This window comes from Macaca mulatta, chromosome 1, assembly GCF_049350105.2.
Source record: "Macaca mulatta isolate MMU2019108-1 chromosome 1, T2T-MMU8v2.0, whole genome shotgun sequence".
Taxonomy (NCBI): domain Eukaryota; kingdom Metazoa; phylum Chordata; class Mammalia; order Primates; family Cercopithecidae; genus Macaca; species Macaca mulatta.
This window is the reverse complement of record NC_133406.1, coordinates 29,924,426-29,936,098: the sequence shown is the minus strand read 5'-3', so window position 1 is coordinate 29,936,098 and position 11,673 is coordinate 29,924,426. Positions and strand designations below refer to the sequence as shown.

Sequence of the window (11,673 nt, the reverse complement as noted above, 5' to 3'; positions counted from 1 at the left end):
CACATAGTAGTCTGTCTGGAAGGAATAGGACTAACAAGATTGTAGGAGGGTACCTCAAAGTTACATACAGAGTTACTATTCTATAAAGATGGGAACTTACTGTTCTAGACTTTTGATGGTAAAAATGTGAAAATTTCAGACTACAGCAGTGGAGAAAAGGTGGGGTGAGAAAGAGGATGGAAGTGTTTTAAGTGACAGTGTCTAGCGACAAAATTATCTTATACTGTTGAGTGGTAGAGGGAAATAATTTGAGATCTCATCTCCTCTAGCCAGATCTATACTCAGTGATCATTTTTGTCTGAGAAACCTGGAATATTTCTATTTTTAAAGCACTTGACTTGAGTTTCTCAATGGATCAAATGCACCCTCTGATAATTGTATAATTATCATCCCTTAAGAAGAAATCATCTTCTGTGAGATGTTTCGTAAATCTTTTGCCCTCAGTGGCTGAGAGGTTACCTTCTGGGGAGGCTGAGCACTAGTGGCTTGTTTACGAGGCTGGCCTCACTAAGCCAAGGAATCTTGTCAAATTTTGCAACAGAAGCCTAGAGGGAAATAGAGAACATTTTACAGAATGTATCACACTTAAACATTGCTATCATTACGATGGCCGAAGTCAGCTAATAGCAGCCATATAGTGAACACTTTACAAAACATTTTTATATTTTATATTTGACTCTTTGACCATCTTATACAGTAGCCAAGTGCAAATAATGTCATCTCCATTTTACTAATGAAGAAATCCAAGGTCAGGTAGTGTGATTTGCCTTGAGTCACTGAGCTAGTAAATGGGTCATGTTTTCTGACTTTTGTATCCACTGTATCCCGTGTTTTACTACATCCCTTTGTTTATTATTTCCTTCGTTTATACATCCTTTAATATTTCTATGAACTCAGTTTAATTAGCAATCTTCTCCTTTCCTCTTTTAGGAGTTAAAGAGGAAAGAACCAAGCTTTGAATCTATGGACAACTGGATATTGATCTCTGTTCATCTACTTCCCAGGTGCCTGTCCTTGGACAAATTCAACTTATCTGAGCCTTAGATTTGTCCTCTTTGAGGGAGAAGATGATATAATCAGTGTAAAGGTCAATGTACCAAAAAAGAGAGTTTCATGAGAGCAGCAATTTTTGTCTGTTTCATTCACGGCTGTATCATGAGCACCCCCAAGGAGGGCTTGTTACCTGCAGGCATTCAGTCAGTATCTGTGGAATGAACGCATGGATGCATGGGAAGTCCCAGCTGAGGGCCTGACTTAATAAAAGGAGCGCAACAAAAGCTGCCATTATCTCTCACCCACTGGCCCAGCCTCTTTCCTTGTCCTCTCCTGCCTTACCCAGCCCTTCAGATGGCACATCCCATCTTTCAATAGGGGATTGCTGGAGATTTGCCTTCCTAGGCTCAGAGCATTCGGGTTTGGGCCAGTCTGCAGGAGAGGAGTCCGGAGGTCCTCTGAGCAGCCAGGAGGGGGCAGCAGCCACGTCGCGATGGTTCCGGCTGGGGAAGGGTGCTCTCGCTGAGGAGATTGCGGCAGACCCGGAAGTGCTCCGCCACAGTCGCAGCCCCTGCGCCCCGGAGCGGGAAAAAGGCTGGGTGCCGCCGTCCCCCAGCTGCGCATCCCTAGGAACTCTCGGGCAGGTGGGTTCCGTGTAACTGTCAGTGTTTCCGGGGCTCCTTCTCCTCTGCTGTCTCTCGCAGGCTCAAGGCTGAGTGAGGGGTGGCGGCTGGAGTGGGAGGCCCGGAGAGTGAAGGCGCACCCCTGGGGTCACCCTACCCTACCCTACCCTACCCTGTCCCCTCCCAGCCCCACTCTGCGGGCGGGCGCTGCCCTTTTGGGCGTCGCGAACCCTCCAGCCTCGGCGGCGGCCTTAAGATTCCCGGGCTGGGATCCCCGCTGCAGAGAGCGGGGTAACGGTGTCTGGCCTGCCAAGCAACACTTGTCGTGGTCTTCATGGAAGAAATAAAGTCGGGCAATATGAAATTTTTTTTCCTCAAATTTGCCGGATGCCTGTGGTGTTTCTGACTCTTAGTTTTCTCATTGTGAAAAAGGGATGATTACCTTTCTGGATCCTCACAAGAGTTTCCTTGTTTTGAGTAGACTGATAGCTCTTTAAAGGATGCTAAGCTCAGCTAATGGAAGAAGAGTCTAGTTTCTTTGAGTCTTTGATTTTGGCTAAACAAACTGTAGAGCTCATACCTTTCTGTATGGTGCAGCTTACTATTGTCTTTGGATTGGTAATTTAAAAAATATAACATGCCTTTGAGAACCAATAAAAGCTATGGATATTATCCGTATAAATTCACACAAATCCGGATATAAACATGCAATGTGATACACCGAAGGGGTATGTGAACCATTGAGTTAAGAACTGGTTTAGAGGGAGATACAATGTCAGACACAGGCTTTGGGATAAGACTTTGGTTTGAATCCTGGCTCTGCTCTGTTACTTTAGGGCAAAGTTACTTAAGCATCTTGAATCTCAGCTTTTTTACCAAAGCAGGACTAATACTAACTTGCAAGGTTGTGAGGATTAAGTGAAAGAAGATACATAAGGCATTTAGCACATAGTAGGCACTCAATAAATGATAGCTAACAGATGTCTTTTATTATTCAAGGAATTATAATTTTCAAGTCTGAAATGCAGTTTTAATGTCCCAAATTAATAAGGTGACTACCACATACATTTTGCTCAGACTTTTAGTAAACTGAGTTGATTTGACTTTAACTCAGTACTACTCTTGACCTTTCACAACTTTTGTAGGTTCACAGTCTCTCTTTTTCTAGGAACTTGGCTGTGTTGTCCTGCCTCAGAGACAAATTCATCTGTTGTAGGCCTAGCCTGGGTTGCTGCCTTTGAAAACAAGGAAAGGTTGATAGAACATCAACCACAGCATGGAATTTCCAGGGAGGTCTCATTTCAAAACTTCATAAAGAACAAGAACCACCTGGACTTCTGTGAGGGCGATGATTAAACTGGCCTGAGTTTGAATGAAAGGATAATGTGTGCCCAACCTGTAACTAGCACCAAGGAGGTCAAGTGGCAGAAGGTCTTGTATGAGCGACAGCCCTTTCCTGATAACTATGTGGACCGGCGATTCCTGGAAGAGCTCCGGAAAAACATCCATGCTCGGAAATACCAATATTGGGCTGTGGTATTTGAGTCCAGTGTAGTGATCCAGCAGCTGTGCAGTGTTTGTGTTTTTGTGGTTATCTGGTGGTATATGGATGAGGGTCTTCTGGCCCCCCATTGGCTTTTTGGGACTGGCCTGGCTTCTTCACTGATTGGGTATGTTTTGTTTGATCTCATTGATGGAGGTGAAGGGCGGAAGAAGAGTGGGCAGACCCGATGGGCTGACCTGAAGAGTGCCCTAGTCTTCATTACTTTCACTTATGGGTTTTCACCAGTGCTGAAAACCCTTACAGAGTCTGTCAGCACTGACACCATCTATGCCATGTCAGTCTTCATGCTGTTAGGCCACCTCATCTTTTTTGACTATGGTGCCAATGCTGCCATTGTGTCCAGCACGCTATCCTTGAACATGGCCATCTTTGCTTCTGTATGCTTGGCTTCACGTCTTCCCCGGTCCCTGCATGCCTTCATCATGGTGACGTTTGCCATTCAGATTTTTGCCCTATGGCCCATGTTACAGAAGAAACTAAAGGCATGTACTCCCCGGAGCTATGTGGGGGTCACACTGCTCTTTGCATTTTCAGCCTTAGGAGGCCTACTGTCCATCAGTGCTGTGGGAGCCATACTCTTTGCCCTTCTGCTGATGTCTATCTCATGTCTCTGTCCATTCTACCTCATTCGCTTGCAGCTTTTTAAAGAAAACATTCATGGGCCTTGGGATGAAGCTGAAATCAAGGAAGACTTGTCCAGGTTCCTCAGTTAAATTAGGACATCCATTACGTTATTAAGGCAAGCTGATAGACTAGCCTCCTAACTAGTATAGAACTTAAAGACAGAGTTCCATTCTGGAAGCAGCATGTCATTGTGGTAAGAGAACAGAGATCAAAACAAAAAAGATGAACCAAAGGCTTGGGTGGTGCGGGTTCTTATCCTTTCCGTTATTTTGTGGATGAAAATACTTTCTGGGACCCTCTTGAATTACATGCTGTAACATATGAAGTGATGTGGTTTCTATTAAAAAAATAACACATTCATCAAGTTGTCTCATGATTTTTACATAAACAGTAGGCAGAGGGGCATGAAGAGTGAAGAGTGTGTGCGTGTGTGTGTGTGTGTGTGTGTAAAGTCACTTCTCTCTACCCTTTTCAATGTGCTAATGCTGTTTTATTTATCTAGGGCTCAAATCCTAGAACACAAGGTGCTGTGTTCAGTTTTGTTGCCCAATATCACAGAATTGGTTACCTAACCTTGACTCAGTTTCTACCTTGTTGTTACGGAAGCATATACACAACTAATTACAAAGCAGAGTGTGATGTGTCATAATAAGCAGAATGCTAGGGGGAATTCAGAAGCTGGAGATAAATTTCAGCTGGAATAATTAGGAAATACTTATGAGAGGCAGTGACATTTGAGCTTAGTCTTGGAGGATAGGGAGACTTAAGTAGGCAAAAGATGGTTTTAGGGCAATGTGTTGAAGGCCTTTAGAGGCCAGGTCAGTAACGGAAGCAAGTGAAACTGGCATGCTTTGTGTGACTGATGGCAACTGTGAACAAATGGAGATGTCCAATGGAGACACCTGCTACAGTGCTCCAACTGATAGTTTCTATTCACAGTTTGTGCATAGACCCTTAGAATTCCAGATAGGATTCTAAAAGAAGTCCCAGTAACTGTATATCTGATTTTTAATATGAAATCTGACTTGTAAATTCTGTCTCAAGTTTAAATTAATCAGGCTAAAAACACGTTTGCAGCAACATAAGATTACTACTGTACCACATCTGTCCTTAGCATGGGCACGATGATGGGACAATATTTGATGGCACTTCAGGGTTATGGGGAGTTTTGGGAGGGGATATTGGGAAAAAGTCAGAATGGGAGGTTGAGTAGCAATTCGAGGGCTGTGAATTTGGGCTCTATACTTTAGGTAATGGGGAGCAATCCATTTTGTCTAAGGAGGAAATAAATCATCACATCTTAGGCCACAGCTGTTCTATGTCTCAGTTTTCATCTGTAAAGTGGGAATAAAAGTATCTACCTCTAGAATTGTGGTAAATGGGATATATGCAAAGTGCTTTGAAGAATGCCTGACACGAAGCACTATGTATTAGCATCAGCACTATGTAATAGCTAGTACTAATGTATTAGGTGTTGTTTAAGTTGACATGTAAGAAAACCTAAAGAGAGCAGAGACAAGGTGCCAAATGCAGCAGGCACCTCCCAGGATAGCTGGTTATTCCTGTGGTAATTCATTTGCGGCAAGTTTCTGTACTGTCCTTTTATCACTAGGAATTAACTTCAAATCAGAAATTTTGTCAAGGGAGTGGTATTACTAAAAAATAATATATTTATTTGCATAAATTTCTCAAGAATATCTGGGACATGACTTTGAACTAGTGTCTTCAGCGCTTCTCATGTCACATTCTTTTTCAGAGTTTTATTTGGGCAGATGAATATTGTGTTTTGTGATAAAAATTGGTGGTTTTCCGCAAGGTCAATTGGACTGCTTTCTATATTTAAGGACACTAGCCAATGAGGAGAAAAGGGTTTCAGGGACTAACCTCTGGAGCCCAAAGCATCTGTCCACTGCCTGCTCCTGGTTTGGCCTCATGTCTCAATAGAGGCATGCCTCATAATTATTCTATAGTCCACATCAGGAACAGGGCTAGGTGTTGGTGGTTGAAGATAGTAAAGAGTTCTATGAAATTGTAGTTTTTGTTTATATGTGTTAATACATGTGTATTATTTGAGTGCATTTGTGATTGTTAACTTTAGAGAACTCAAGTAGCAACCGTGCATATTGGTGACCAGAAAGTTTCTCAAACTTTCAAGAATAGTTCCTTAGTGGGATGACAATATGGCTGCACTAACATTTTCAGCTTTTCCCTGTCACACTGTATAGTATTTGGAGACACTGAGTCCCTTATCTTACACAATGTGGTGGTTGTAGAAATTCATTGTGAAGGTGGTGGGAGATGGAGAGTTGTGGGATAGATGCAAGGATGAAGGGTGAGGCAGTAGACTTAATTTGGACAGAAAAGTGGTGGCTGTGGGGAGAAGGTTCTTACACCTAGAATGAACAGTATGTGCCAGAGTGCACAGGACCTGATGCATCCTGGCAGTGGATAATAGCACAGGACAAATGGGCTGTAGTGAGGGACTGAAATTTGAGAGTGCTGAATACTTTGCCTTATTGTATCCTGTAGTCGGTGGCAAGTTAAGGGGATTTTGAAAAGAGATGTTACAAAACTAGATAGATAAATCATATATAAGTGTGTATATACAGATATGTACACACACACAAAGTGTGTATATACAGACATGTACACACACACTGTGTATATACAGACATGTATACACACACACAAAGTGTGTATATACAGACATGTACACACACACACAAAGTGTGTATATACAGACGTACACACACACAAAGTGTATATACCATTCACATATATGTATACCAATATCTATCTATATACAGGCATACCTTGGAGATACTGAAGTTTGGTTCCAGACCACTACAATAAAGCTAATATTACAATAAAACAGGTCACATGAATTTTTTGGTTTTCCAGTATGTATAAAATTTATGCTTACATTGTATTAAAGTCTATAAAATGTGCAATCTCATTATGTCTAAAAAATATGCATACCCTAATTTAAAAATGCTTTTTTGCTAAAAATGCTAACAATCATCTGAGCCTTCTGTGAATCAGAATCTTTTTGCTGGTGAGGGTCTTGCCTTGATATTGATGGCTGCTGACATAAGGATGCTAGGTGCTGAAGGCTGGGGTGGCTGTGGCAATTTCCTAAGACAATAATGAAGTTTGCTGCTTCTTTCGACTCTTCCTTTCAAGAAAGATTTCTCTGTAGCACATGATGCTGTTTGATAGCATTTTACTCACAGTAGAACATTTTTCAAAATTGGGTCAACCCTCTCACACCCTGCCACTGCTATATAACAATTTCATGTAATATTCTAAAAACATTGTTATTTCTACAAAAACAATGTTCACAGCATCTTCATCAGAAGTAGATTTCATTTTGGGAAACAGTTTTCTTGCTACTTGTAGTAATCAGTTTCTCATCTCTTCAGTTCTATCATACGATTACAGCAACTCAGTCACATCTTTACATATCACTTCTAGTTCTCTTGCTGTTTCCACCACATCTGCAGTTACTTGCTCCGCTGAAGTCTTGAGCCTCTCAAAGTAATTCATAAGGGTTGGAATCAACATCTTCCAAACTCCTGTTAATGTTGATATTTTGACTTCCTCTCACAAGTTACAAATGTTCTTAATGGCAATGCCTAGATCCATCAGAGGAATCACTATGGCAGCTATAGCCTTACAAAATGTATTTCTTAAATAATAAGACTTGAAAGTCAGAATTACTCTTTGATCCATGGGCTTCAGAATGGATGTTGTGTTAGCAGGCATGGAAACAAATTTTAAATGAACAGTAATATTTTGAAAGGAATCTTTTTTTCTGAGCAGTAGGCTCGACACTGGGCTTAAAATACTCAGTATACCATGTTGTAAACAGACGTGCTGCTATCCATGCTTTGTTGTTTTACTTATAGAGCACAAGCAGAGTAGATTTAACATAATTTTCAAGGTCCCTGGGATTTTCAGAATGGTAAACGAGCATTGATATCAAGTCACCAACTGCATTAGCCCCTAACAGCAGAGTCAACCTGTCCTTTGGAGCCAGATACTGACTTTTCCTCTTTATCTATGAAAGTCCTAGATGACACCTTCTAATAGAAGGCTCTTTTATCTACATTGAATATCTGTTGTTGAGTGTAGCTACCTTTGTCAATTTTTTTTTTTAGTAGAAATAAATTGTTTTTGTTTCATTTTATTATATTATTATACTTTAAGTTCTAGGGTACATGTGCAGAATGCGCAGGTTTGTTGCACAGGTATACATGTGCCATGTTGGTTTGCTGCAACCATCAACTCGTCATTTGCATTAAGTATTTATCCTAATGCTATCTCTCCCCCAGCCCCCACCCCCCGACAGGTCCTAGTGTGTGATGTTCCCTGCCCTGTGTCCAAGTGTTCTCATTGTTCAGTTCCCACCTATGAGTGAGAACATGCAGTGTTTGGTTTCCTGTCTTTGTGATAACTTCCTGAGAATGATAGTTTCCAACTTCATCCACGTCCCTGCAAAGGACATGAACTCATCCTTTTTTATGGCTGCATGGTATTCTGTGGTGTATATGTACCACATTTTCTTAATCCAGTCTATCATTGATGGTCATTCGGATTGGTTCCAAGTCTTTGCTATTGTGAATGGTGCTGCAATAAACATACGTGTGCATGTGTCTTTATAGTAGCATGATTTTTAATCCTTTGGGTATATACCCAGTAATGGGATCGCTGGGTCAAGTGATATTTCTAGCTCTAAATCCTTGAGGAATTGCCACACCGTCTTCCACAATGGTTGAACTAATTTACACTCCCACCAACAGTGTAAAAGCGTTCTTATTTCTCCACATCCTCTCCAGCATGTTGTTTCCTGACTTTTTAATGATTGCCATTCTAACTGGTGTGAGATGGTATCTCATTGTGGTTTTGATTTGCACTTCTCTGATGATCAGTGATGATGAGCATTTTTTCATGTGCCTGTTGGCTGCACAAATGTCATCTTCTGAGAAGTGTCTGTTCGTATCCTTTGCCCACTTTTTGATGGGGTTGTTTGTTTTTTTTCTTGTAAATTTGTTTACGTTCTTTGTAGATTCTAGATATTAGCCCTCTGTCAGATGGGTAGATTGCAAAAATGTTCTCCCATTCTGTAGGTTGCCTGTTCACTATGATGGTAGTTTCTTTTGCCATGCAGAAGCGCTTAAGTTTAATTAGATCCCATTTGTCTATTTTGGCTTTTGTTGCCATTGCTTTTGGTGTTTTAGTCATGAAGTCCTTGCCCATGCCTGTGTCCTGAATGGTATTGCCTAGGTTTTCTTCTAGGGTTCTTATGGTTTTAGGTCTAATGTTTACGTTTTTAATCCATCTTGAATTAATTTTTGTATAAAGCCTAAGGAAGGGATCCAGTTTCAGCTTTCTACATATGGCTAGCCAGTTTTCCCAGCACCATTTATTAAATAAGGAATCCTTTCCCCATTGCTTGTTTTGGTCTGGTTTGTCAAAGATCATATGGTTGTAGATGTGTGGTGTTATTTCTGAGGCCTCTGTTCTGTTCCATTGGTCTATATCTCTGTTTTGGAACCAGTACCATGCTGTTTTGGTTACTGTAGCCTTGTAGTATAGTTTGAAGTCAGGTAACGTGATGCCTCCAGCTTTGTTCTTTTGGCTTAGGATTGTCTTGGCAATGCGGGCTCTTTATTGGTTCCATATGAACTTTAAAGTGTTTTTTTCCAATTCTGTGAAGAAAGTCATTGGTAGCTTGATGGGGATGGCATTGAATCTATAAATTACCTTGGGCAGTATGGCCATTTTCATGATACTGATTCTTCCTATCCATGAAAATGGAATGTTCTTCCATTTGTTTGTGTCCTATTTTGTTGAGCAGTGGTTTGTAGTTCTCCTTGAAGAGGTCTTTCACATCCCTTGTAAGTTGGATTCCTAGGTGTTTTATTCTCTCTGTAGCAATTGTGAATGGGAGTTCACTCATGATTTGGCTCTCTGTTTGTCTGTTATTGGTGTATAGGAAGGCTTGTGATTTTTGCACACTGATTTTGTATCCTGAGACTTTGCTGAAGTTGCTTATCAGCTTAAGGAGATTTTGGGCTGAGACAATGGGATTTTCTAAATATACAATCATGCCATCTGCAAACAGGGACAATTTTACTTCCCCTTTTCCTTTTCCCAATTGAATACCCTTTATTTTTTTGTCCTGTCTGATTGCCCTGGCCAGAACTTCCAACACTATGTTGAATAGTAGTGGTGAGAGAGGGCATCCTTGTCTTGTGCCAGTTTTCAATGGGAATGCTTCCGGTTTCTTCCCATTCAGTATGATATTGGTTGTGGGTTTATCATAATTAGCTCTTATTATTTTGAGATACGTTCCATCAACACTTAGTTAATTGAGAGGTTTTAGCATGAAGGGCTGTTGAATTTTGTCAAAGACGTTTTCTGCATTTATTGAGCTAACGATGTGGTTTTTGTCATTGGTTCTGTTTATGTGATGGATTACGTTTATTGATTTGTGTATGTTGAACCAGCCTTGCATCTGGGGAATGAAGCCGACTTGATCATGGTGGATAAGCTTTTTTATATGCAGCTGGATTTGGTTTGCCAGTATTTTATTGAGGATTTTTGCATCGATGTTCATCAGGGATATTGGCCTAAAATTCTCTTTTTTGTGTGTGTCTCTGCCAGGCTTTGGTATCAGGATGATGCTGGCCTCATAAAATGAGTTAGGGAGGATTCCCTCTGTTTTTATTGATTGGAATACTTTCAGAAGCAATGGAACCAGCTCCTCTTTGTACCTCTGTAGAATTCGGGTATGAATCTGTCTGTTCCTGGACTTTTTTTGGTTGGTAAGCTATTAATTATTGCCTCAATTTCAGAGCCTGTTATTGGTCTATTCAGAGATTCAGCTTCTTCCTGGTTTAGTCTTGGGATGGTGTATGTGTCCAGGAATTTATCCATTTCTTCTGGATTTTCTAGTTTATTTGCATAGAGGTATAGAGGTGTTTATAGTATTCTCTGATGGTAGTTTCTATTTCTGTGGGATTGATGGTGATATCCCCTGTATTATTTTTTATTGTGTCTATTTGATTCTTCTCGCTTTTCTTCTTTATTAGTCTTGCCAGTGGTCTATCAATTTTGTTGATCTTTTCAAAAAACTAGCTCCTGGATTCATTGATTTTTTGAAGGGGTTTTTCTGTGTCTCTATCTCCTTCAATTCTGCTCTGATCTTAGTTATTTCCTGCCTTCTGCTAGCTTTTGAATTTGTTTGCTCTTGCTTCTCTAGTTCTTTTAATTGTGATGTTAGGGTGTTGATTTTAGATCTTTCCTGCTTTACTTGTGGGCATTTAGTGCTATAAATTTCTCTCCACACACTGCTTTAAATGTGCCCCAGAGATTCTAGTACGTTGTGCCTTTGTTCTCATTGGTTTCAAAGAACATCTTTACGTCTGCCTTCATTTTGTTATTTACCCAGTAGTCATTCAGGAGCAGGTTGTTCAGTTTCCATGTAGTTGTGTGGCTTTAAGTGAGTTTCTTAATCCTGAGTTCTAATTTGATTGCACTATGGTCTAAGAGACAGTTTGTTGTGATTTCTGTTTTTTACATTTGCTGAGGAGTGCTTTATTTCCAACTATGTGGTCAATTTTAGAATAAGTGCGATGTGGTGCTGAGAAGAATGTATACTCTGTTGATTTGAGGTGGAGAGTTCTGTAGATGTCTATTAGGTCTGCTGGGTGCAGAGCTGAGTTCAATCCTGGATATCCTTGTTAATTTTTTGTCTCATTGATCTGTCCATTATTGACAGTGGGTTGTTAAAGTCTCCCATTATTACTGTGTGGGAGTCTAAGTCTCTTTGTAGGTCTGTAGGGACTTGCTTTATGAATTTGG

At 40.6% G+C, this 11,673-nt stretch overlaps 1 protein-coding gene across 2 annotated transcripts; it reads left to right on the top strand.

Annotated features, from left to right (window-relative positions):
- The first annotated feature begins 1,551 nt into the window (after positions 1-1,551).
- On the top strand, positions 1,552-4,164 carry PIGC (phosphatidylinositol glycan anchor biosynthesis class C). 2 transcript variants are annotated; one of them, XM_015123268.3, is made up of 2 exons: positions 1,552-1,637; positions 2,785-4,164. In XM_015123268.3, exon 2 carries the CDS (start codon positions 3,000-3,002, stop codon positions 3,891-3,893), a length of 894 nt encoding a protein of 297 aa, XP_014978754.1. In that variant the 5' UTR covers positions 1,552-1,637; positions 2,785-2,999; the 3' UTR covers positions 3,894-4,164.
- Positions 4,165-11,673: the final 7,509 nt, after the last annotated feature.

Excerpts from the sequence above, each read along its gene's own strand:
- PIGC (XM_015123268.3), top strand. The coding sequence starts at position 3,000 with ATGTGTGCCCAACCTGTAACTAGCACCAAGGAGGTCAAGTGGCAGAAG.